This window comes from Tauraco erythrolophus, chromosome Z (assembly GCF_009769465.1).
Source record: "Tauraco erythrolophus isolate bTauEry1 chromosome Z, bTauEry1.pri, whole genome shotgun sequence".
Classification (NCBI taxonomy): domain Eukaryota; kingdom Metazoa; phylum Chordata; class Aves; order Musophagiformes; family Musophagidae; genus Tauraco; species Tauraco erythrolophus.
In genome coordinates, this window is record NC_141496.1 from 12,464,510 (window position 1) to 12,489,737 (window position 25,228).

The following is a 25,228-nucleotide window of genomic DNA, read 5'->3' on the forward strand; positions in this document are numbered from 1 at the left end:
GTGCACAGCCCCAAGATGCTTTACTTTCCTGAAAAGCCACTCCAAGGGTCCTCTGCAGTTGCAGAGCACAGGCTGGACTGTCTCCAAATTGTGGTCAGCCTTTGAAGTGGGAACATGACCCTCTGCCCAGAGTTTGTGCAGGAACTTACCTGGAATCACAGCCTGAGCATGCAGACCAGAGCAGAGAAACCAGGACTTGAGCTCATCTGTGACGGGGATGAAGAGAACCAGCTGTCCCATCCAGACACCCTTGTCCCTTCAAGCAGCCTCAGGGTCAGTGGGGCAGCTCCACCAACACTCAAACTGTGTTTTGCCAGGGGAGCATCAAACCACTGTAAGATCTGCGTTGCTCAGGAGCACAGGCTACCTGTCCTACTTTGGAAGAAGCATGAAGCCCAAGGCCAACAAGAGCCAAGGGAGGGACAATCCACAGTCCTGTAGGGTTAGCCTGGTCCTTCCCTCTCCACACAGTCCTCTCCTGGAGCTCTGTTTTCCTGATGCTGATCCAGGTGCCACAGCCCTGCCAGCTCCAGCGAGGCTCCCTCACCAGCCTGTCTGGCTCTATCATGGCAATCCCAGGATGTAGCAGCTCAACTTAGATATCTTGGATGTGGTTCCAGCAGGGGCTGTTGCACCATGGAGACTGTTTCTGCCTTTGCTGCACAAGCACAAGGGGCCTGAGAGCCGGGACTGATTCCATGGCACTGTTCTGTGTCTCACCAACAAAGACTTTGTGCTGGCCATGGTGGTGGTGACCTTTGATCATCACTTTTCTTCCAGGTTTGACCTGGCACAGGGTCTGCAAAGGATCTGAGAGCACACAGGTCCCTCAGCTCTAGCCACAGAATGGACACAGAACACACTCTTGCCCAAGATGTGCTTTGAGGAAAATCACCCTTCACTGATTCATAGAATCATAGAATGGTTTGGGTTGGAAGGGACCTCAAAGATCATCTAGTTCCAACCCCCCTGCCATGGGCAGGGACACCCTTCACTATATCAGGTTGCCCAAAGCCTCATCCAACCTGGCCTTGAACACTTCTAGGGATGGGGCACCCACAACTTCTCTGGGCAACCTGTTCCACTGCCTCACCACCCTCTGAGTGAAAAATTTCTTCCTTATATCTAATTGAAATCTCCCCTCTTTCAATTTAAAGCCATTGCCCCTTGTCCTATCACTACACGCCCTTGTAAAAAGTCCCTCTCCAGCTTTCCTGTAGGCCCCCTTGAGGTACTGGAAAGCTGCTATACGATCACTCCGGAGCCTTCCCTTCTCCAGGCTGAACAGCCCCAACTCTCTCAGCCTGTCTTCACAGGAGAGGTGCTCCAGCCCTCAGATCATCTTCGTGGTCCTAACTTCAACTTCTCAGTGACTCAACTCTCGCCTTGCTGTTCATGCAAAGGATTATCTGATAAACTGCACCAGATGCCCTCACTAGCACCTAGAAGTCAGGACCCTTGTTCCATCCTTTGCAGACCTTGATCATCTCAAACCTCCAAGAGGGCTGCAATGTGGGGAGAATTGTGAATAAGGCTATCCCTCCGCCCTGCAGTATCGCAGATACCACAAAACTGATGAGTTCTGTTAGTTCTGCCCTTGTTGTAATCCTGCTCAGGAAGGCTTTGATAGCTCTAACACCTCACGTTGGTCTGTTAAACTCGGGAAGATGCAAATAAATAAAAAACGACCTAGACACCAATTCTTCATTGTTGTGTCCCACCATGCACCCCATCCAAACCCACATGAGAGCTGCCAAGCACAGCCCTGGGGGTTGGAAAGGCTGTCAGGAACTTCTCAGGGACACAGGTTCACAGCAGCCCAGCTCGTGGCCTCCCCTCAACAAGGTGCAGTTAGCTCCATGCAAGGGGATGTGACCCTACAAGGGCAATGAGGGGACTAGGCAGGAACTGTAGTGGGACAGGCAGCCTCTCCAAACCACAAGCCTTTATTGGTTGTCCAGAGCGAGCAGGCAGAGTCACAAAGGCAATCCAGTCAGGCCAAGCTCCCCTAGAGCTGAGGGTATGGCTGAATATTAGCAGATAGAGCAGGGAAATGGGCTGAGAGCCCAGGATGGCAGGAGCATGGACCATCCCTCAGCCCAAGCCTGTATGAATCAGGGCTGGGGAATCTCGTGTACAGTTCCTCTTTCCAGGAAAGCAAAAATGAAAGCAAAGCCTAAAAAAAGGTTCTACAGAAAGTCACTTTCAAAGGCCTTAAAACAGCAGCAAGCGAAAGCTGGGAGGTGAAGGAGATGAGGAAGGAAAAAGCCCACAACCCTCCTTGGCCTCCTGTTTTCCTCTTGCTCTGCTGAATCGGATGGGACCCCAGTGCTGGCCACAGTCACAGGAGAGCCAGGGGGCCTGGCAGCCATCAGCACAGAGCTGGGGTCAGCCTCCCATCTTCTCCGCTCCCTCACAGCTCTGAATGTCTCATGTGGTCCTGGGCAGAGGCTGGAGTGACTCTGATCTCCAGCCTGGCCACCTTTACCTGTGGAGACCAACAACACTCAGGGCAGAGTGTTCTCGGCTGCGTGGGGAGCTCAGGCCACCACAGCTGCCCACACACGTGAGTGACTGAGACAAGCTAGGGCACAGGGCAGTGCCCGCCACAGGCCAACCCCTTCATCTCAGCTGTGCCCAAGCACAGGTCCCCAGAGAAGCGAGAGAAGCAGTCCCTCAGCCTGACCCTGCTGAGACCTCTCAGGTGTAGGAGGTGACACGGCCATGGGTCCTCAAAGGGCTGAGCCGTGAGCCACCCTTTGGGATGCCCATCTTTGCTCATTCCTACTCCAGGCTGGGAGTGCCGCCTGGACCCGTGCTCTGCTGCCGCATGGGGATTAGTGGGCAGAGCCATCCTGACCGTCTCCGACACCACAAGACTGTGGCAAATGGGGAGGCGCATCAGTGAAGACAGATGAGCCGATGTTTCTGCTGAGAGGCTCTCCCAGGAGATCTCTGCTTTCCCTCCAGCTGCCACACAGCTCTACAGCCCTTTCTGTGATGATGGTTCAGAAAACTGCATTTTCCTACCTTTTTAATGATTCTCCTTAGCTTTGATGGGCAAAGAATTCCTTCTCCTGGAAAGGCAAAGGGGAGTCCTGAGTAAGAGACCAGCATTGCCCATGGCCCTGATGAACCTGTCTCCTTCCTACTCACCTGGAAAGCACGAACCACAAGATCCCTGCGAACAGGAGGAGGAGCACCAACAGCACAACCACGCCAATCACAGTCCCACGCCATGAGCCCAGAGTTTGCCCTGCAACAAACACACAGCCAGGAGTCAGTGCCACAGCCTGGGCCATGAGCTGGCAATGGCCCAGGCGATGTCAAAGGCTGTGTGGAAGCATGTAGATGCGTGTCTTGTCTTAGTTTCTTTTTGGATGGATGTTCATCCCATGAATAGAGTTTCCTCTGCCCTCCATGAAACTCTACAGTTCCTGTGCTCGACCAGCTCCTCTCCACAAGAAGAAGCCAGGCTGGGAAAAGGGAGGATGTGGGAGAGACTCTCACGCATGGGGAATGAGGAGCCACTTACCAACAGAGAAGCTGTAGCAGATGCAGGTGAACTTCTCTGCCTGTGGGAGGAGATGGGAGAGAGAGTTCAGGCCAGTCCTGCCCCACTGCCCCCCATGGAGGCAAAGGCCTCCCACCCACGGCCACCAAATGCCCCAGCTGTGGCCAAGGACCCTGGGGACACTGTCCTGCCAAGGTGGCTGGGATCTCAGTGCAGGGGCTGGGAGCGGAGCCCATGTCGCACTGCCGCTCTCCATCAAGGCGGGCACAGAGCCCACTGAGGGGGCTGAGCCCATCTGGCAGCGTGCCCAGGGAGCAGGAACCCCCCACAACAGGTACCTGCTGCGAGCGGCGGACGAGGCGGAGAAGAGCCGTGTAGTCCGAGCCCGGCTGGAGGACAAGGTTGTGGTAACGCTGCCCGTGGGTCCCGTCACCCAGCACGAAGTCCGTGGGGGCGGTGAGGTTGAGCACGGCGGCCAGGTAGGTGCCAGGCTGCTGGCTGGCGTTGAAGGGCTGCAGCTCCCCCGAGCAGGCACCTTCCACCGCCGAGCCGTTGTGCGTCGCGGCCACGATGAGCTGGTGCTCCCTGCGAGACAGGAGGGGAGAGGGAGAGGGCCGGGAGTGGGAACGGGGGGAGCGGACAGAGGCGGCAGCGGGTAAGCGGGAAACCTGTCTGGGGGCTACAGAGAGCCGGGGAGCTGCACTCACCTCGCCCCCTCGGGGGGACGGGCGATGGGGCGGAGGGGAAGCACGGCCGTCCCTTGCGATGGGGAGATGTCACGGACACTGCGGCAGGTGGTGTCGAGAGGGTGCGGGGCGTCTGGAGGGGAAGAGCCGGGATGAGCAGGAGCGGCAGCGCGGGGCAGTGCAGGCTGCGGAGCTCAGCCCCTCGGTGCCCAGGCTCCCCCACGCCGGCCCGGAGGCCGCAGGGATGGGGACATGGAGCTGCCTCAGCCCGGGCACACGCTGTGGCCACCCTGGAGGGACCGGGACGACGAGAACGTTACCCGAGCTGTTGGCCTGAAACTCCCACAGCGACGCGGCCCCGGCTCCGGCGGCCGTGAGTCCCCGCATCGTCACCACGTAGCTGCGGCTGGGGCTGTGCTCCGGCAGCGGGTGCTCAGTGACGGAGCTGCTCAGCCGCAGCCGCTCCAGCTCCAGGAAGCCGCCGTCCTGCGCGCTCCTCGTCGTGATGTTCAGCTGCGGGCAGGAGACAGAGCTGGACAACAGCAGCTCCCACCTGCCTCTGGAACGTGCCCACAGCACAACAAGACAGAGCAGAGCACCCCTGAAAACCTCCCCTTTCCTGTGCCTGCCCCAGCTGTGGAAAGCTCCCGGAGAGGAACTAGCAGAAGCCATGGCCCCATGCGTGGACCTCAAGACAGACAAGGGGAGGAGAGCAGGAATTTGGAGTCAACGCTCAAGACGTCAGAGCGGCTGCCTCTGTGAGCAAAGGACCAAGCCTCTGTGAAGAGCTGAGGGCAAGAGGGAGGCTGTTCCTTTGAGGAGGTGCATATACGTGTGATGAGGCCGAGGCCAGGTCCCTGGTATGATATTACAACCCTGTGGGCACTGTGGTGACGTCCCCCATAAGAGGAGCCCTGAACTTCTCTTTCCTCCAGTGCAAGGTTGGACTCTGAAGGCTTTGTAGCCACAGGGAGACAGATGGAGGCTCCCCATTTTCCAGGGCATCATCTGAACTTCTCCCGAGACCCCGGGCCATCCTTGCTGCTGTCAGGATCTTTATGGAAATGGCATCTTGGGAATATGCAAATAGGAACTAACTGAAAGCCAAAAAAGGGTTCTTTTAACAAACAGAGGTGTCTGGGAGCAGGCAGCCAGCTGGAACAGACCTTCAAGCAATGCCGTCAGGGACCCCATTTGTTGATTTCTGCAGGAAAGAGCTAAGAGGGGCAGAAGGAACCATCTTGTCTGGGTTCCTGTCTCCACACGGAGAGGTCTGTCCTCAGGGAGGGCACAGGGCACCCTGGTAAGGGTCTCACTAGGGCCAGGGTCTAGCTCACTGCTAGAGACCAAGGCTGCACTGTGAGCAGACTCCCAGACCCCAGGCGGAGGAGGTGCTTTCCAGCCACGTGCTGAGGAAAACTCAAAGGAACCGTGCAGCTATCCCAGAAGAAGAGGGGTTTTCAGAGGACGACTCCAACCACAGGCTCCTCTGCGGCAGGAGCCAGAAATGAGCATGCAAGAGGCACAGGAAGCCCTGGGAGGCCACCCCAGCAGACACGTCACCAAGTGCCACACACCAAGCTGCAAAGCCTGCCAAAATCGAGGCTGAGCGGAGCCAGGGAGGAAGCCCAGAGGGGAGGGAGTACCCACCACCTCTCTGGGCAACTCCACAGCACTGGGGTGTGGAGGGTGAGACAGGAAATGCTCGTGCTCATCACAGCCAGACGTTCACCTGGCTTGGCTGGGAGCTGTGGGTCATCATGGCTCTCCCTTCCCCACTTTCCTTGCCTGCCTGCCAGCAGGTGAGGCTCCAGGCAGAGCTCCAGGCAGGGTGGTGCCTGGCAAGGTGAGGGGGACCACGGGGAGTCCGTGGCCCCTGGTACCTGGTATCCAGTGATCTCTCCTTTGCAGGAGGGCAGCGCCTTCCACTTGAGGGACCCCGTGCTGGGATCCAGCCACAGCTCCTCTGGTTTGTCCGGCACTGGAAGCACAGGAGGACAGCGTCACACTCGGAGCCAGTGAGGATGGGGAGAGTGAGGTGGGGATGTACTGTGCTCCAGGGCCCTGTGCAGTCCCTTCCCCTGAGCCCCACAGGCTCTGAGCAGCCCCAAACCCGAGACCACCACCGCAGCGAGTGGATGATCAGGATGAGTTGCTTGTCAAAGGGATATTTTTCCACCTCCCTTAACCGTGACACAGCCCAGGACTGTCTCTTCTCTCCTCTACTTGTGTGCACATACCTGTTCCATCTGTGCTGATAAACCATGTGAAAAGGGTTGTGTTGGGGGGCAGGGAGATGGTGACACTGTAGGCAGTGAAGGGCTGCAGATGGCGGCAGGTAAATGTTCCCTCCTGGCCATGTAGCATCTCCTCTCCCTTCACCTCCTCAGCCTCACAGGGAGGGGAGGAAGGCACTGCCAGACGGCACATGGCCCGCATGTGCTGGCAGGCATCAGGGAACCTGCAGGTCCAGTTCTGTTTTATGCTGGTGCTGGAGATCTTCAAGGTCCCAGGGACAACCTGGAGAACCTCTGTGAAGGAAACATTGCACAAGGATCATTTCCTTCCCTTCGCCTCCCAGCCTTGCAAGGATGATGTGGTCAGACAGCCCTGCTCTGTACCCAGCTGAGTGGGATGGAAAGCGAGAGGCTGAAACTGGTAACTCCAGCTATCTGGTAGGCGAGCACAAGGAGTCTGGACAGGTATGAATGTGAGTGAATGTGTGGACACTGCTCAAGGCAATTTTCCCCCTCTAAGTCAAAACTGACATGTCTGTGGGTCTCAGCATTTCTACAGTCCAACAGATGCAGCTTTTGGAAAGACCTAGCCCTCACCTGCTCTGCGCAGATCCCAGGAGAAAGATTCATTTTCCCCAGCAGTATAGTGAGAGGTGGAGGTCTAAGACACCACATGGAGTAGCCCTCCTACACCACATCCCCAGGAAGGAGACAAGGGGGAAAAGGGCCCCAAGCTTCTACCCTCAGGCCTCCCAGGAAAGGCCAGGAGGAGCAGGAGCTCAAGGAACCAGGGCACGTACAAGGGTCTCATACTATGCACGAAGCTTGCACAGTGACTGATGGACCAGCATTTGACCCTTGTGCCTTGTGGCATCATCTAAGAAGCAGGTTTCATGCCTTAGGAACCTGCCACATAAAGTCAGCAAAGCACCCAATGGGACTAGGTGGGACACCCTGAAAGCTTGAGCCATGCATGGAACTGTCTGCAGAGCAGTGTCACAGGAGAAGCATCCCCTTCCCCTCCCACAGACCTCCTCACACTACCCATGCTCACAGCTGCCTGGAGAAAACCAGCCCTGAACGCCCTTGCTGTGGCCCAGGTCTCAGAGCACTCAGAGAGATGGGAAGCAGCAGAGGACTACTGTTTTCAAAATGTCAGGGACCTCTCACTAGGTTCCTAAATCAGCCCACTATTTCCCTGTTTCCCTTGGAGGGAACCTCAGTGCCCCAAGCTGTGAGAAGATGGTGCCAAGCCTGTGCCCGCCATAACACAGAGCCTGGAGGGGACCAGCCTATGGGGAGCACGCTGTGATACTCACAGCTGCACGGTCTGAGAGGACACAGGCAGCTGATCCTTTTGATCCCTCTGCCCCAACTGGGATGACATGCAGACCTTTAATGCCACCACGTGTAGCTCTCCCATACTTCTCTCCTTTGTGCACATGCTGTTGCCAGAAGACCCACTGGTCAGCCACAGGATGGAACCAGAGCAGGCTCAGGGGCTGCCTTGGCTCTGCCTTCAGCAGAACCCACCATTTCCCTAGGCAGGCAGAGAGCCTGGAACCTCCCATGCACACACATGCCACCTTACCCTGCTCAGGAAGGGCAGAGTGGGGCAGCCAGGAGAGCTCCTGATGCCTCCCTTACCCATGCATTCCACCTTGGACCGAATGGGGACCCAGCCACCTCTGCTGTCCCTCCCACGCCAAACTTCTCTGTGTACAGGTTTCCCGTGACTGATGGACTGGACTTCGCTTGAACATTTGATTTCAGTGAAGGACGGCTGGAAGCCCTCAGGGCAGCTCAGCAGCACTTCTTCATTCTTCTTGTAATTCTCCTGGTCTGGTGTCAGCCGGAGTCTTGAGTCCCACTGTGGCCTTTGGCACGTTTCTGGCAGAGGTGACAGTGGGTGTTAGTTGACGTGGGAGGTGATGAGGTGCAGCAGGGATGAGTAGCAGGAGAGAAATCCCCAGCAATCCATCCAGCCCCTTAAGGGAGTGGGAAGGTGACAAGTTCATCTGCCAGGATGTGACCTGCAGGCAGGGCTTGTTGGGAGGGGGTTCTGCTTGTGTACCCAAAGTGTGAACAATCACACCTATGAGAACCTCCTCCATCCACCCTTGTGTCCACGGATGCTATATTCCCTCCTCCACAGCCCACAGCAGCGAGTTTCTCAGGACAATCCCTCATACACTAGGAGATTCCATCATTCAACATGTCACCCACCCCAGCTCAGGCTGCCCTTGATGGGCCACAGTCCACCAGCCCTGCTGAAGTGCATGTCTGTCCAGCTATGGCTTATCCCTCCTACAGGGATCAGAAAGGTCCCTCTTACACTTCTGGGGTCCCTGTGCTGGCTCAGTCAGTCCCTCAGCTACTCTCCTCCTTCCCCACGCCACCATGCGGTGAGACATGGAGATGAGCAGTGCGTCTCCATGCACATCCCCTGCTTTACCACAGCCCCTACACCTTTTCCCTGCCGCAAGCCCTGCTCCTTCCTCCTCATTCCCTCCTCACCATATTCGCCATACTCTGGGCTGAGCAGGCACAGCCTGTCTCAGCAGTTCACTGAGTGCTGCGGGGGAAGGCTTTGTGGCAATGATTCCTACAGGCAGGGATGCTGGCACCCAGGAAGGAACACTTCTCTGTTTTAGCCTCAGCAACGGGCTCTGGGAGGCCACAAAGTGCTTCAAATACAAAGTTTCTTCCCCCAAAGGGGCAGAGAAGGGATCTCACAAGGTTCAGACCATCTTCTGCACAGCCACGAAGAAGTACGGACAGGCTGGTGAACAAGCCACTTGCGGTCAGCCCTTGCTCTCAAACAACCCCGGTTGCAGAAGACAAGAGATGCCCATCTGAGCACTGCAACCAGCAGCTGTGTCCCACTGACACACAGCCCATCCAGCTGTCAAAGCGGCACAAAGTTCCCTTTTGCTCTGCTCTCAGCAGGCACAGTGTCCCTCGGGAACACCTGGGGGACAGGATGTGCACAGAAAGTGGTAGCCCAGCTCCCTGAAAACCTTTCCCCTAATTCATGATGCGTGAATTCATGCCTGATTCATGCCTGCAACCTTCAGGGACCGAATGGTAAAGTGGCTCGGTGCAGGGCATGACCCATCCCCAACCATCCAGCCCAATCCCGTCCTTCCCACAGCACACCCTGTGCACCCACACCGTCTCCCAGAGGCAGCAGGCACCCTAATTGACACAGCCCTCAGGGATCCGCCTGGGCTCCAGCCCAGGGTTCCATGCAGTGAAGGTGCACGTCAAACTTGCAGGAGGAGGACCAGCAAAATGTCTCCAGGGAAGAAGAGGAACTGCTTCTTACCTGTTTCCAACGGGAATCCTTGGTCCTTGGGATCGGGATCTTTCTGGCCCTGCGCTGCCAGCAGTGTTACAAGAGCCAGGAGAAAGCTCAGAGCCAGCAAGTGCAGAGCCATGCTAGCTTGAAGTCCCCAGGCAGGACCAAAATCTCAGCCCCACTCGCTGCCTCTGAGACCAAGCATCTGTCACTCACTGCAAGAATTGCAACCACAGGAAGGAAATAGACACATGGGGCAATCTCCTGAGACACAGAAGACTTCCTCTTTGCAGAGGGAACCTCCCTTCACTGTCAGTGCCGCTGCCTTTCACTACCTTTTACCCCAGGGGCATCCAGGCTCTGGTACTCAACAGAAGAACCCCTGTCACCAGGATCTCAGACTTTCCCCAAAAAACCTTCCTAGTTACTGGCGTGCTTTCAAGAAGCACTGCTCCTGTTTCTGAGGCAATATCCATACACTTCTCAATGCCACTGTGTGGGTTTGAGAGTTGCGATGAGTCACTGTACTTCCCCTCAACAATCACAGGAGATGGAGGACCTTTGAGAAAGCACATGAAGAGCTGGCAAGAAGCAGGGATAGGAACACAGACGTGAACTGCAAGGAGTACCTCAAGGCCTGAAACGGTCCTTGGCCTTTCCAAAAGACACACTCAATCATAGAATCATAGTATCATAGAATCATAGAATGGTTAGGATTGGAAGGGACCTCAAAGATCATCTACTTCCAACCCCCCTGCCATGGGCAGAGAAATCCTCCACTACACCAGGTTGTCCAAAGCCTCATCTAACCTGGCCTTGAACACTTCCAGGGGTGGGGCCTCCACAACTTCTCTGGGCAACCTGTTCCAGTGCCTCGCCACCCTCAATGTAAAAAATTTCTTCCTTATATCTAATTGAAATCTCCCCTCTTTTGGTTTAAATGCATTACCCCTTGTCCTATCACTACACGCCCTTGTAAAAAGTCCCTCTCCAGCTTTCCTGTAGGACTCCTTTAGGTACTGGAAAGCTGCTATAAGATCACCCTGGAGCCTTCTCTTCTCCAGGCTGAACAGCCCCAACTCTCTCAGCCTGTCTTCATAGCAGAGGTGCGCCAGCCCTCGAATCATCTTCGTGGCCCTCCTCTGGACTCGCTCCAGTAGCTCCATGCCCTTCTTATGTTGGGGACTCCAGAGCTGAACACAGTATTCTAGGTGGGGTCTCACAACAGCTGAGTAGAGGCGCAGAATCACTTCCCTCGACCTGCTGGCCACACTTCTTTTGATACAGCCCAGGATACGATTTGCTTTCTGGGCTGCCAGCGCACATTGCTGACTCATGTTGAGCTTCTCATCCACCAGCACTCCCAAGTCCTTTTCCTCAGGGCTGCTCTCAATCCATTCTCCGCCCAGCCTGTACTTGTGCTTGGGATTGCCCCGACCCACGTGCAGGACCTTGCACTTGGCCTTGTTGAACTTCATGAGGTTCTCACAGGTCCACCTCTCCAGCCTGTCAAGGTCCTTTGGATGGCATCCCTTCCCTCCAGCGTGTTCACCACACCACAGAGCTTGGTGTCATCTGCACACTTGCTGAGGGTGCACTTGATCCCACTGTCCATGTCGCCAATGAAGATGTTAAACAGCACTGGCCCCATTACTGACCCCTGAGGAACACCACTCGTCACAGGCCTCCACGTGGACATTGAACCGTTGACCACAACTCTTTGAGTGCAACCATCCAGCCAATTCCTTATCCACCGAGTGGTCCATCCGTCAAATCCATGTCTCTCCAGTTTAGAGACAAGGATGTCGTGTGGGACAGTCCACACCCTCTCGCGTCCTCCCTTGCTCCTCCCTCCCCAGCTGCTTCCTCCTCTTCCTCCTCAGTCTGGCAACACTCCTCTGTCCCCAAGGGTGTAGAACGCCCTGCCCTCTCATGCCATCTGAGTGCCTGAGGAAACCCTCAGAGCTACTTAAATCACCCTTATTGCCCCTCAGCACCTCCTGTTTTTGTCTTCCTCCAGAACCTCCCATGTGCCCACCTGTGCCATCTGAGATCCCGTGAGGCCCGGATGTTCAGACACAGGGATTGTAGAGGAGCAAGGACCATGCTTGTCCCTCAGCTTTGCCCGTGGCACATGCACAGGACACACTCCTGCCCGGGATGTACCGCGGGGAGCACCACCACTCACTGTTTCCCAACACACACCCGATCCAAACAAGTGTCAGAGCTGCCCACCGCAGCCCTGAAGGGCTGGGGATCCTGTCAGCCACAGCTCCAGGGCATGGCAGCCCTGCTTGTGGCCTCCCTGCAGCATCCCACAGGGAGCATGATCCCACAAGGGCAATGGAGGGACTAGGTAGGAGCTGTTGGGGGGTGCACAGCCCTCTTTCCAAACCACGAGCCTTTACTGGTGGTCTGTCATAAGGCCGAGAGCCCAGGGAATATGGAGCGGGGACTGGAGAAATCCAGGAGATGGCAGGAGCACAAACCAACCCTCTGTTTTCCATGTCCCAACCCTGCATATTCCCCTTCCTCAACCAGCCGCAGCCACATGGGGTTAAGCTCCGTCTTCCCCTTGCTGCCTGACACCCACGGAGAGCAGCTCCATCAGGCATTCTGATTCTTTCACCAGATTCAGGGGCCAGCTGCAGGTACCACAATGATGGTCAGACAGCTCATGTGAAGGACTGTCAAAACATGTCTTTACTGGCACATGCAGGTCATGCCAGGCCAAACAAAAGGCTGGAGAAGACAGTGATTGATTGCCCTATCTCCCAGCAGTGTGCTCCTCACCAAGGAGAGCCTTTGGGCTGTCCCTCAGCATCCAGGCTGCACCAGGCATTGGCATCCTGCAGTGCAGGAGAGGCAGCAGCTGCTGGAGGCTGTGCAGGGGTGGCAGCAGCAGCCAAGAGGGAGTAGGTCCCAAAGGATGAGGATTTCAAGAGGGCCAGGGTCAACTGTAGCTCACAAAATGGGAGACAGGCACCAACACTCAAAAAGCAGCTCACAGACCAACACAGAGTTCCAGCTAGGTCTAGTCGAGACCGTGCTACTGGTAGGATGGGGAGGAGGGAAAGTGTCAACCCGAAGCATTGCGCAGCTTCTCAGATATGGTTCCTCAGGGCTGCTGGGTGCTGGAAAAGCCTAGTCAGAGCTCCTCCATAAAGATTCATAGGGACAGGGCTTTCACACAAAACAAGGAAGAACCACAACAAGGTGGGAGCTGCCACAGGGCAGGCAGCCCCTGCAAACCAGAACAATTTATTGGTTGTTTGGACACAGCAGCACAGCTGCAAGGGCAATGTGGTTGGGTCAACACAAGCAGAGGCTGGCGTCTAGATGGACATGGGGAAAGAGGGGTTGGGACCCAGTGAGATGCTTCGATCTCAGAGGACAGTTGCAGGCACCAGGATGTGGGTGAGGCAGCTTTGCCAAAGTGCTGGAGGACTACCAGAACACATCCTTGCTGGCACAAGTAGGTCATCCCAGGCCTTGGGCTACTCTTGCTCTGTGGCAGAGGATGGTGGAGCTTGTTGAGGAAGGAAATCTGAGGGCAAGCAATAACTCAGCACAAGCTATATGAGGTCCTGCTTCCAGTGGTGGAGGATCAAACCTTGAGAAGGGGCTATGGGAAGTGCCATCAGCACGGAGCCTCAGATGTCCACCCCATCTTCTCCTCTCCCTCACTGCTCTGACTGTCTCCTGAGGACCCGAGGACAAGGTAGGGGCTTGGGCAAAGGCTCTCCAGCCTGGCCACCTTTACCTGTGGAGATCAACAGCACCCAGGGCAGAGGCTGCCGCATGCCCTCAGCAGTGTGGGGAGCTCATGCCACCACAGCTGCCACTCTCCACCCTCTCCCTGCCATGTGTGGGAACACAGGCAAGGCATTCCCTCTCCTACCTGCATCTTCCTCTGCCAGAAGAGTCTGCTTGATCACACAGTAATTATCCAAGTTCTCATAGGGCTGGAGCTCTGCAGCAACAAGATGACAGAAACAGCCTGAGGGACTCAGGGGCCACGGGAGAAGGAGCGGGGCAGACTCAGGTAGGCAGGAGCACTGGGACTGGAGGGGACCCTGGGACACACCCCAGCAGGGCTGGGCAGAGACCATGCTTCCCTCAGGTGTGAAAGCGGGAGAGGCAGCTCCCAGCCCTCACTGGCACCATAGGGAGATCCCAGCCAAGAGCTGCTGGAAGAGGCAGCAGGAGGAAGGTCTTGGCTGGGAACAGCACGAGTGGGATATACTGCTCTGGCAGGATATCCAGAGCCAGCTGGGCTGCCTGCAGGAACCATGGGATGGCAACAGGCTCTCCTGCAGTAGACATGCTCCCCTCCCAGCTCCAGCCCCAGCCCTACAGCTGTCTCTGTGATGGGCACCCTACCTGTGTAATGATCCTCCTCCGCCTTGCTGGGAGAGGGCTTCCTTTTCCTGGAAAGGCAAAGGACAGTCCTGAGTCGGAGGAGAGTCCGAGGTGGCCGAGGGTCCTCCTGAGTCCAGCAGCAGAGGCATGGAGGGCTCTGCACACCTCTAGACCTCTCATGAGCTGGCAGGCATTGCCCATCAACACCCCAGGGGACAGCAGTGGCAGCAACAGCAACAAAGGACAGGGTCTCAGCACACACAGTCCCTGCCCCAGCCCTGAGGAAGATGCTTATGAGCCCCATCCAGGAGACCTACAGCTGAGCTACAGTAGGACCAGCCAGCTGCATCCTCCATGCCCAGAGAAGGGTGGGAGTAGCTATGGGAACCCCATCTCCATCCCCAGCCACCCCACAGCACAGCATGGCCTGAGGCAGAGCAGCTACTCCAAGCCTCCTGTCAACTCACCTGGACAGCACAAACCACAGGATCCCTGCAGACAGGAGGACCAGCGCCGACAGCACCGCCACCACCGTGACCGCCGTCCCTGGCCACGAGCCCAGAAGCTGCCCTGCCACTAATACACAGCCAGGAGTGGGTTCCACAGCCTGAACCATACACCAGCAGTGGCCCTGACCTTGATGTGGTGTGCATGTGTGTAGGTAGATGCACGTGTCCATGCTCTGCTGCCCTGGCTGCTGCAGGGACAGGCAACGAGGCACAGCCCTCCCTTGCCATCACGTCTGCTAGGCAGGGCAGAAGCAGGAGACTCCGGAGCACAAGGACTTGTCCTGTATCCCATACACAACTAGAGAGTCTGGAAACCCACCCAACCAGCCTGTCCACAGCAAGAGGACAACGACCCAGCTCAGAAGCCCTGGTGGCTCTCTCTTGGTGGGAACGGGATGGGTGCACATATAGCTCTGGAAGCTGCTCCAGGCTCAGTGCTCGCTCACAGGGAGGCCACCTCAGCCAGACCTAGGGTAGAACAACCATTACCTGAGACGTAGCTTTGAAATTCCAGCAGTGATGCTGCCCCAGCACCAGCTGCCGTGAGGCCCTGCACTGTCACCGTATATTTGCTTCCAGGTGCCTGAGGAGCTGGTATGTACTGAGTGACAGACTCATTCACCATCACCTGCTTGAATTCGAGGAAGCTGCCATTGTGCGCTCTCCTGGCCGTGATGTTCAGCTAGAGGAAAGACAGGGAGCTGCTGGGGAGCAGCTCAGGGCAGCTCTGTGGAGAGGGGCTGCTACTGCTGACTGTGGTCAGGAGGGGACCTGACCCCACCAGAAAGACCAGTGGTGCAGAGCTGGTGGGCTCTGGTCGAGGAGGGCTCACATCTCTCTCCAGGCAGGGCAGTGCCTGGCAAGGTGAGGGGGACCACGGGGAGTCCGTGGCCCTGGTACCTGGTATCCAATGATCTTCCCTTTGCAGGAGGGCAGCGCCTTCCACATGAGGTACCCTGTGCTGGGATCCAGCCACAGCCTCTCCGGTTTGTCCGGCACTGGAAGCACAAGAGGACGGGGTCACGCTCAGGGCCAGCAAGAACAGGGAGAGTGAGGTGGGGATGTACTGTGCTCCAGGGCCCTGTGCAGTCCCTTCCTCTGAGCCCCACAGGCTCTGAGCAGCCCCAAACCTGGGACCACCACCGCAGGGAGTGGATGACCAGGATGAGCTGCTAAGCAAAGGGCATCTTTACATTTCACGTGGGTGGACGCATACCTGTTTCCTTTGTCATGAGATGTTCTGTGTACAGGATCGTGTGGGGGGGTAGGGAGATGACAACACTGTAGACAGTGAAGGGCTGCAGAGGTGGGCAGGTAAATGTTCCCTCCTGGCCACGTAGCATCTCCTCTCCCTTCACCTCCTCAGCCTCACAGGGAGGGGAGGAAGGCACTGCCAGACGGCACATGGCCCGCATGTGCTGGCAGACATCAGGGAGCCTGCAGGTCCATTTCAGTTTTATGCTGGTGCTGGAGATCTTCAAGGTCCCAGGGACAACCTGGAGGACCTCTGTGAAGGAAACATTGCATGAGGGTCACTCCTCCCCTTCCCCAGCCAACCTCTGCCACCCCCACCATTCCTTCTCTAGCCTATGCAGATGAGGCCGTACTGCCTTCTCCCAGGCTACACTCAGGCACTGCCTGCATCTTCCTCTGGCCCTGGACCATTCCCAGGGGGACTCTGGGTGCTGCAGCATCTGTGTGGCAGTAACACCAAGCACTTGTGGCCTCTCTGCAGCTGCCAACCCTGGGGCTAGCAACTGATCCAGTGACTGGTCCCTTTCATACCAACAATGACTTATCCAACAAACCCTTCAGCCAGAGCAAGGCCCTGCCCTCCTGCTCCGGGGCTATCGTGTTCCCCTCCAGGCAGATCCATTTGACTGGCCTTGGCACGCTGCGCTGCATGGGGCCCTGTGGACAGTGGCAAGGACTTGTCCTCCTTGACACTGTGCAGGGTTCCCCAGCTGCCAACAGCACAAATCTGGGATGCATCAGCAGTAACTTTCTCTGGAGTGAACACCCGCACCGTGCCCTGACCCCTGCGAGCACAGAGCACTGACACTGTGGGACACATACATCACCACTCTCCCTGCCTGGGGAGAGAAGACTGGAAGCATTGGGAGAGGGGCCAGTTCACTCACTGACCTGCACAGGTCATGTTCCCCTCCGTATGGTGCCAGAGGCCAGTGCCATTCCTCACAATCCAGCCACTGCGAGGAATCACAGAACCTTCCCTGAGGTTCAGCATCACGCATTTGATCTCTGTAGCAGAAGACCAGTACCCTTCAGGGCACTTCATTGTCACCTCCTCATTGAAGCCATAGGACAACCGGTCTGGGGTAAAGACAAACCTGGGGTCCCACTGGGGCTTCTGGCATTTCTCTGCAGCAACAAGATGGGAAGGCGTTAGCAGGGTGGAGTGGGGGAATCCCCTTACCTGGCACAGCAGGACGAGGGATGGAGCTGTGGGAAACCACAACCCTCCCACACCATGTCCCAGGCAAGGGGATGAGGGCAAAAAGGAGCCTGTGCTGCTTCCCCCAGGCCCTCCAGGAAAGGCCAGGAGGAGCTGGAGCTCCAGGGACCAGAGGCATCATGCAATGCTCAAAGCTGCACAAGGATGGAGAGCTCAGCATTTGGCGCCGGGGCATCACAGCCCCCTGAGTTGAGCCTGGCAACCTGCAACATCCAGGGCTGGCACCAGGCTGCAAGGGAACACCCTGAAAGCTGGAGCCGCCCATGGAGCTGCCCCTGAGGCCCTGCTTAAGCATCCAGAGCAGGAGCATCCCTTTCCCCTACCACCCGCGTCCTCGTGCTCCCCGTGCTCACAGCTGCCTGCAGGGAGTCAGCCCCGAGCCCTGTCACTGCGGCACAGCTGAGGGGTCACAGGGCACGTGGCAAGCCAGACAGCACTGGACCACAGCTCTTTCCTGACTTTCAGCAGATTGTGTGGGGCTTCCCACACCAACACACACTGGCCATGGCCTCCCTCGCAGAGGACCACAACACCCTGAGGCCTCCTGAGAAGACAACAGCAGCTGAGCCATAAGCCAAAGCCAGCTGCTCCAGTGATGGGTATCCAGCAGAGAGCAGCAGGGGAGCCCAGCACGTGGGGAGGAGGCCAGGCCTTTGGCCTGGCTGCACGGGCTGGAAGTCAGAGCCCTGCAATCCTCCAGTCAAAACCATGATGCCATGCAGACCACAAGCTCCACTACACATAGCTGTGCAATGCACAGCGCTTCAGCTTCTCTCCCTCTTGCACATGATGTTGCCAGGGGTCCTCAGGGAGCCTCATGTAACCCACACACCTCCACCAGGAACCTCCCACCCACCTATGAATCACAGGCTGGAACCCTGCATGCCCAGAGCTCTGCCCTGGCCTGGCACGGGCAGCTCTGGCCATTGCCCCCAACCCTGATCCTAGAGCCCCTTCTTGTTGAGACCCTCAGGGGCTGAGGCTGGCACCAGTCCCTTCCCCACTGAGGGTCCCCTAGAGCCCTGCAGCAAGCACAGGGAAGGCTTAGGGGCTGCCTTGGCTCTGCCTTCAGCAACACCCACCATTTCCCTAGGCAGGCAGAGAGCCTGGAACCTCCCATGCACACACATCCCACCTTCCCCTGCTCAGGAAGGGCAGAGTGGGGCAGCCAGGAGAGCTCCTGATGCCTCCCTTACCCATGCATTCCACCTTGGACCGAATGGGGACCCAGCCACCTCTGCTGTCCCTCCCACGCCAAACTTCTCTGTGTACAGGTTTCCCTTGACTGATGGACTGGACTTCACTTGAACATTTGATTTCAGTGAAGGATGGCTGGAAGCCCTCAGGGCAGCTCAGCAGCACTTCTTCATTCTTCTTGTAATTCTCCTGGTCTGGTGTCAGCCAGAGTCTTGAGTCCCGCTGTGGCCTTTGGCACGTTTCTGGCAGAGGTGACAGTGGGTGTTAGTTGAGGTGGGAGGGGATGAGTTTGGGCATGGATAGATGCTGGGGTGTCAGCAATCCCCAGCAACCCATCCAGCCTCTGAAGGGAGAGGGAAGGTGACTCATCCATCTGCCAGGGTATGACCTGTAGGCAAGGCTTGTTGGGAGGGGGCTCTCCCTCATCCCCTGATGCATGAGGGATCATTTACCCATGATCCTCCTCCATCCACCCACCAATTTCTGTCCTTGGACACCCTTAGCCATGCCACACAGCCTCAAGCAGGGAATTTCACTCGTTGCCTCTCTGTGCCCACCTCCCCTGAGCACTGGGCTCACCACGCATGGCCACCGCCACCTCCCCAGCCTGCCTTCCCCTGCTCAGGAAGAGCAGAGTGGGACAGCCAGGAGAGCTCCTGATGCATCCCTTACCGATGCACTCCACATTCTGAATGGGGATCCAGTCACCTCTGCTGTCCCTTCCGTGCCAAACTATTCCATAAACGCGATTCCAGTTGCTGATGGGCTGCACTTCGCTCAAACATTTGATTTTGGTGAAGGATGGCTGGAAACCCTCAGGGCAGCTCAGCAGCACTTCTTCATTGTAATTGTAATTCTGCTGGTCTGGTGACAGCCAGAGGCTTTGGTTCCATAGGGGCCTTTGGCACATTCCTGGCGGAGCTGAAAGTGGGAGTTAGTTGGGGTGGGAGATGTTGAGAAGGTGCAGCCAGGGTAGGTGTTGGGAGAGTCAGCAATGCCCAGCAATCCCTACAGCCCCTGAAGGGAGAGGGAAGGTGACTGGTCCATCTGCCAGGACATGATGTGTCAGCCAGACTTGTTGGGAGGGGGCTCTCCTTCTGTACTGCTCGGGGAACATGGCATGAGTTGCCAGCTTGCCCAGCCGGCACTACCTCATGTCTTATCTCCTGCCCAGGCTGTCCTCTTCAACAGTTTGCACAGGCAACACAGGCCCAAGGAGGGGTGGTGGCATGCCTGCTCAGCTGGGCAACTTCACAACCAGCTATCAAGGGTGAAGGTGGAGAGGGGACATGGGAGAGCTGCTGCTGCCTCACTTACCAGTACACTCTACAGGCCTCTCAATGGTCATCCAGGAACCTGTGCTGTTCCTGTCCCACCAGGCATGTCCATAGACCAGTTTTTCAGAACCCACTTGCATAAGTTCTCTGGCACATTTGACCTTGGGGAAGGATGGCTTGGGATCTCCAGAGCAGGTCAGCGTCAGTTGCTTATTGTGTTGGTAAATTTTTTGCTTGGTACAAACTGAAGTCTTTCACCCCATTGAGGTTTTGGGCACTTTCTTGTTGGGTCAAATGTGTGAATCCTTCTCGGGGACAGGGACTGGTCAGGCATCGAAGGACGGGTGAAAGAGCTCTTTGCCATGGCTTTTCATTGTACCCATAAATTCTCTGCTCTGTGGCAAAGTGGAGCCTGTGTCCCATTGAGGTGCTGGCAGAGGGGAGGCAGACATCAGCACGCTGGGAAGGGGTCTACTGTGGATCTGCAGCTCCAAGGACATCACCCCAGTAAGGCAATGGCCTGCTGGTGGTTTGAGCTGGCTTGATGTTTTGAGCTTTCCTAGGAACAGGCAACAGGCAAGGAGCCTGTATGGAGCTTCTGAGCCAGGACCAGGAGACAGACCAAGTAAGTGTGATAACATGGTTCAAGTCTGCCCACCTCTCCAGGTGAGAAAACAGACAAAGACTTTTTTTAAACTACTCACAGACCAGCTTGGCTAAACAGGGAACTGAGCTGCAGCACAACAGGCAGCATATATGAGATGGAAGGAGGGGCTGCAAAGGAGCAAGAGAAGCACTTCCTATGCATGCAGAGATGGTGCTAGGAAAGCCCAAGCTCAGCTAGAGCTGACCCTTCTAAGGGATGTCAGGGAACCCTGCAGTCACCAGGCAGCGCTGATGGCTCATAGAAGGGGAGCACTTTCCCATCCCAGACTTTGCCAGGGTATCTCTGAGTCACAACACTGCTGAAAAGATGAGGTTTTCTGTCCTAACAGGATAGGGATAAAAGGAGAGGCTGAAGGAATGTGGCTTATTTATCTCGTTGAAGAGGAGGCTTGGGACAGCTCTCTCCTTCTTATGACTCTGACCACTCATGCTGACACACACAAGAGTCCCTCCACTCCCACTGTGTACCTAGGCACTGTTCAGGGGCACAAGGCTTAGCATCACCACTATCTCCAGGATTCTCAAGCCTCTCCTGGGTTCCAGTCACCCATGGAGTGCTTGAGACCCCATTCTCTCGGACTCCTCATGCCCAGGTGAGCAATGCAGCAGTGACAGCCTCCCTCACCACAGCTCACTCAAACCCCAGAGAAGTTTCGCAGGGTAACACTGAGAAGAAGTGAAAAAAGTGCAAAGTGCCAAAGCCTCAAGTTGAACCCCACCAGTTATTCCTCCTCCCCCCAGCCTCACAACTGCAGCTCTCCATGCAGAGGCAGAAGACATGGGCCAGGAAGGGCTCCTGCCTTTGAACCCCGCCCCAGGAGCACAGACCCTGGCAGCTGCGCACGGCAAGGTGCTGAGACAAAAGGTGCGCAGGCACTGCCAGGACAGGGGAGAAATCCGAGGCATCCAGGTTTGGGAGGGGCTGAAGCACAACCATATCATGGAGGGTCTGCCACCATGGTCGGGGTGATGCGGGGCTGTGCTTACCCTCGCAGGTGGCAGTCCTGTTCCACAAGGTGTGGGTCCCGCTGGAAATGCATCTGATCCAGGGGACTGATGGCACATACCCCCCAGCACAGCTCAGCTGCACCGAATCGTTCAAGGCATAGCTGCTCTTGTTCGGGGTAAACCGCAGATTGGGGTGCCAGTCGGAGGGAGCTTTACAGCTTCCTGTGTGCAAAGGAGATGAGGGAGAGCGCTGAGGATCACGAGGCTCCAGCAGCGTCCTCGGGGTCCCCATCCAGAGGGGTGCTGGTCCCCCTCACTTCAGAGGGGTGGCAGAGATGAGCATCTCCCAGGAGGAGGCCCCAGACCCCCAGTGCATTAAGCCTCCTTGCACCCCCAGGTGCAGGGCAGGGGGTTACCCACGGGCCCGCCTGCCCACCCGCCTGCCGCGGAGGGATCTCAGCCAGAGGGATCCCACAGAACCACAGAATCACAGAATTTCAGGGATTGGAAGGGACCTCAAAGGATCATCTAGTCCAATTCCCCTGCCTGAGCAGGACCACCTAGATCAGATCACACAAGAATGCGTCCAGGCGGGTTTTGAACATCTCCAGAGAAGGAGACTCCACAATCTCTGGGCAATCTCTTTCCCCAGCCAGAGGGATCAGCAGCCCAGTGGATGCTGCTCTCTCCTGAGCTCTCTCCCCAAAAGGCAGGGGCTGTGGGAGTGCACCAGCCCCACTGAGCCTCTGCTACCATTGCATATCCTCCCAACTTGGCCCCAGGAGGCAGCTGCCAGCATCAACAGTCTGCTCTCAGACCTCCACTTCTACATTCACAGCACTAGCCATAAAGCCCACACCTCACTCCGTGCACCCAGCCTTTTCTGTGCCCTTCACCCAAAATGAGCCTGCCTTGCTCTGCTCTAGTAGATGTCACCCAGACTTGATCACCCAGTGCAAACCAAGTCTGTGGGAATCATTCGGGTAGGAGGTAGCCTCCCATAAAATAGGATGAAGCATCTTTTTTCAGCTACGTGCATTCCTACAACCGCCTGCTTCCTGCCAGCCAGCACTCATGGGGCTGCAGTCCCTTACACTGGAAAAGAGGATTCACCACACTTCCCTTATCTGGTAGTAGATTTTCACACCATCATCTCAACCCTGCACCCTGGGCCTCCACCACAAAAGACAGACACCCCCATCCTTTGAGATCACCTCTGTTATCTAGATCAGAAACTTCTTCTCCCACAGCTGGATCCCTCCCAGCACCCTCAGATCACACACTTCGCTGTGACAGCCAAAAGCCTTGACAGACCTGAAACCCTTGACACAATCCAATACTAGTGCATCCCCAGCACGCACCTTCTCCACTTCTGTCATTAAACCCCCCTGAAGCACCACACAGGTCCTCACACTCCTGCTCCAGAGCGACATCCAGGACCCTTCTCACCCCAGGAGAAGGGATGCCTTGGGCTGCCTGTCCATCACCAAGCATTTGGCCAGGGACGCCAGCCAGCAGTCTGCGTCCAGTTCATTTCCTCTGCTGCAGGAAAATGAACCATGCTTCAAAGAGAAGATTTCCACTTGTGGGGAGGAACGTTTTTTTCCTATTGGCACTTGCCAGGAAACAGATCCCAAAGGCTGGCTGTCCCTGAGATGCTCTACAATCTGAAAGGCTAGGCAGTAACAACCTTACACAGAAGGAGGACAGGGGATGCAGTAAGAGCCCAGCCTGGCTCAGTCAGGAAGCTGAGGATAACCTGCAATGCAAGAAGACACAGTGGCAAGCAGGTTGCACTCCTAAGGGAGCAGAAATCAAAAGGCAGTGAGGAAACAGCTGGCAAGGCCAAGGCTCAAGAGGGGACGTAGCAAGTGAGAGCAATGGGAGCACGAGGCTGTCTCGTGCAGACCTCAGTGGGGAGGGGAAGGTGAGGAAAACTGGGCCATAGGCACTGTCAGCAAGAAATGTGAGCCTTTGTTGTCTAGGTCTGGTTTAGAAAATGTGGGTCATTCAGAGAAAAAAGCACACGTCTGTGGCAGACCTGATTCCTTGGTGACACTTGAAGAGCACTGACTGCAGCAAAAGCCCTTGACAGGGCTTGGCTTGACTTGGCAGCGGGGCTTTCCTCTCTGTGCAGGTGTAGGCAAGCTCTGCCTCTGCCTGCAGCTCTGCTGGGCTACCCATGATCCAGGCTCCCACAGCCTCCTTCAGTGCTGCAGATGCCAGCAGCACAGCTGTGGATAATGGCCAAAACCTCATTTTGGTGCCCCACACCTCTTCTGCACACACAGATCCAAGAAATCTCCCAAAGCTGCTGAAAGCCAATGCCTCTACTGAGCCCATCACAGCCTCCTCCAGCTGGGACTCCTCAGGCCAAGGAGGGAAAAGCCATGACTATCGACAGGGCTTCTCAAGGGTGGGCTGTGGGGAACAGAAGAAAGGTGCAGGAGCTGCTGCTGGGTCTAGGGGAACAGGCTCCATCCTACACTGGACAGCTGAAGGCTGCCCATTGCTGGAAGGGCAGCATCCCTCCAGCCACCAGAGATGGGTAACGTGACTCATGGCCCATCCGATGACTTGGCAAGCCACTTCTGCTCCCATTTCCCTGAAGGGAGAATGACTCACTCCTCAGGCACCCTAGACCCTGATGCAAAGAGAAGATGCTCCTGCTGTGCCCCATGGGCATCTCAATAGGTACCGGCAACTCCAGGGCACAGCTGGCAGTCTCTGTAGGAAAGCCCACAGTCTCCATAGGAAGAGTCCAGCAGAGACCCAGGAGGTGCCCCTAGCCCTCCTGGCACAGAGAAAGAACAAAACAACAGTGTTAAAGAACAGTCTCACCAAACTACAACTCCCTCAACCCCAGGGACTATGGGAGAGAGCAGGTGTCACAGGGATTCACCTCACAGCTCCCCATGTCTTTGCTGAACACCACCACTGCCTCCCCCTGCAACAGGGATGCTGCCTGGATTGCCCCAGGAAGCCCACCACTGCTTTGATCGCCTCAGCTTTGTCTGTCCACCATGCAAAAAGAATCAGCCACCTCCTGCTCCCAGGGACACTACCCACTCCCTGGAGTGACACTGCAGCTCCCATGCCCGTGGAGGCCTTCCCAGCACACTGAGGCTTGCTGCCCTCCATCCTCAAACAGAACTTCACCCCACCACAACCCAACAGATGCCTGAGTGTCTCAGGACTGATGCAGACGCCAGCTTCAGCCCTCCCCAACACAGCCGCTGTGTGCTGAACGGGTTAAAGTCGCATAGCAAACATGCAGGGAGAAGAACAGTAAAGCCTTTGCTGTAGGAGAGACGCAAAACCCGCTCTTACCTGCTTCCATGGCTCCCCCCTGGTTCTTGGGACCAGAGTCCTTTGGTCCCCGAGCAAGCAGCACAGGGGCAAAGACTAGGAGAAAGGCCATAGCCAGCCCTCGCAGGGCCATGATGGCACCAAGTCCCCGGGCAGGGCTCAGGCTGAGCCGCTCGGGAAAGGTATCTGTGGAACCCAGCACAGGAGAGGTGTAGACACAGAAATGAAACAGCCACGTAGGGAAATCACATGTGATGCAAGAAGCTTCCTCTTTGGAAAGAGAGCGTCCCACCGGCCGCAGGGCTGCTCCTCGCCCACCTGCCCGCAGGCAGTCGGTCCAGGTTCAATGGGTCTCCTGGGTGCCTCGGTCCAGTCTTTTTGCTGGCTACCTCAGGCCCCCATAGCCCCGCTCCCACAAACACCTCCAAAACCTTCTCAGGTCTGCCTCACTCCTCTCTCCCTTCAGATCCAGTGTTTTTTCCAGTTTTGAGGAAAATACGCCTGGGTCACGTGCCCAAGCCCACCCCAGGGTGTTGCCATCATGCATCACTTTTACCTTGAAATCTCTCTACTTATTACCTTGAACTGACTCACATTGCTGTCCAGCCCCATGAACTGATCATCCAGATCTGAGAAGCTCCCGAACTAGCCTGACGTGGCTCGTTTCTCTTCTCCTTCAAACCTTTCCTGCCACCCTACTCTGAGCTCCACTTTCTCAGTGCCTTCTAGGATGTGAAGCTCCTCGA

At 56.5% G+C, this 25,228-nt stretch overlaps 2 protein-coding genes across 2 annotated transcripts; both read right to left on the reverse strand.

The window, feature by feature from the left end:
* Positions 1-2,388: 2,388 nt before the first annotated feature.
* LOC104384739 (uncharacterized) lies at positions 2,389-9,912 on the reverse strand. Its single transcript, XM_086629502.1, has 11 exons — positions 9,766-9,912; positions 8,085-8,327; positions 6,441-6,731; positions 6,084-6,181; positions 4,521-4,713; positions 4,222-4,333; positions 3,853-4,099; positions 3,536-3,575; positions 3,157-3,256; positions 3,031-3,077; positions 2,389-2,488 (listed from the first exon to the last, which is right to left on the reverse strand). The coding sequence occupies exons 1-10, from the start codon at positions 9,875-9,877 to the stop codon at positions 3,035-3,037; spliced, it is 1,479 nt and encodes a 492-aa protein (XP_086485628.1). The 5' UTR covers positions 9,878-9,912; the 3' UTR covers positions 2,389-2,488; positions 3,031-3,034.
* A 3,509-nt stretch (positions 9,913-13,421) lies between these two features.
* Positions 13,422-24,615, reverse strand: LOC104374306 (uncharacterized). Its single transcript, XM_086629233.1, has 9 exons — positions 24,504-24,615; positions 18,282-18,524; positions 15,826-16,116; positions 15,510-15,607; positions 15,099-15,291; positions 14,568-14,676; positions 14,122-14,168; positions 13,640-13,711; positions 13,422-13,501 (listed from the first exon to the last, which is right to left on the reverse strand). The coding sequence occupies exons 1-9, from the start codon at positions 24,613-24,615 to the stop codon at positions 13,422-13,424; spliced, it is 1,245 nt and encodes a 414-aa protein (XP_086485359.1).
* Between the last annotated feature and the right edge of the window lie 613 nt (positions 24,616-25,228).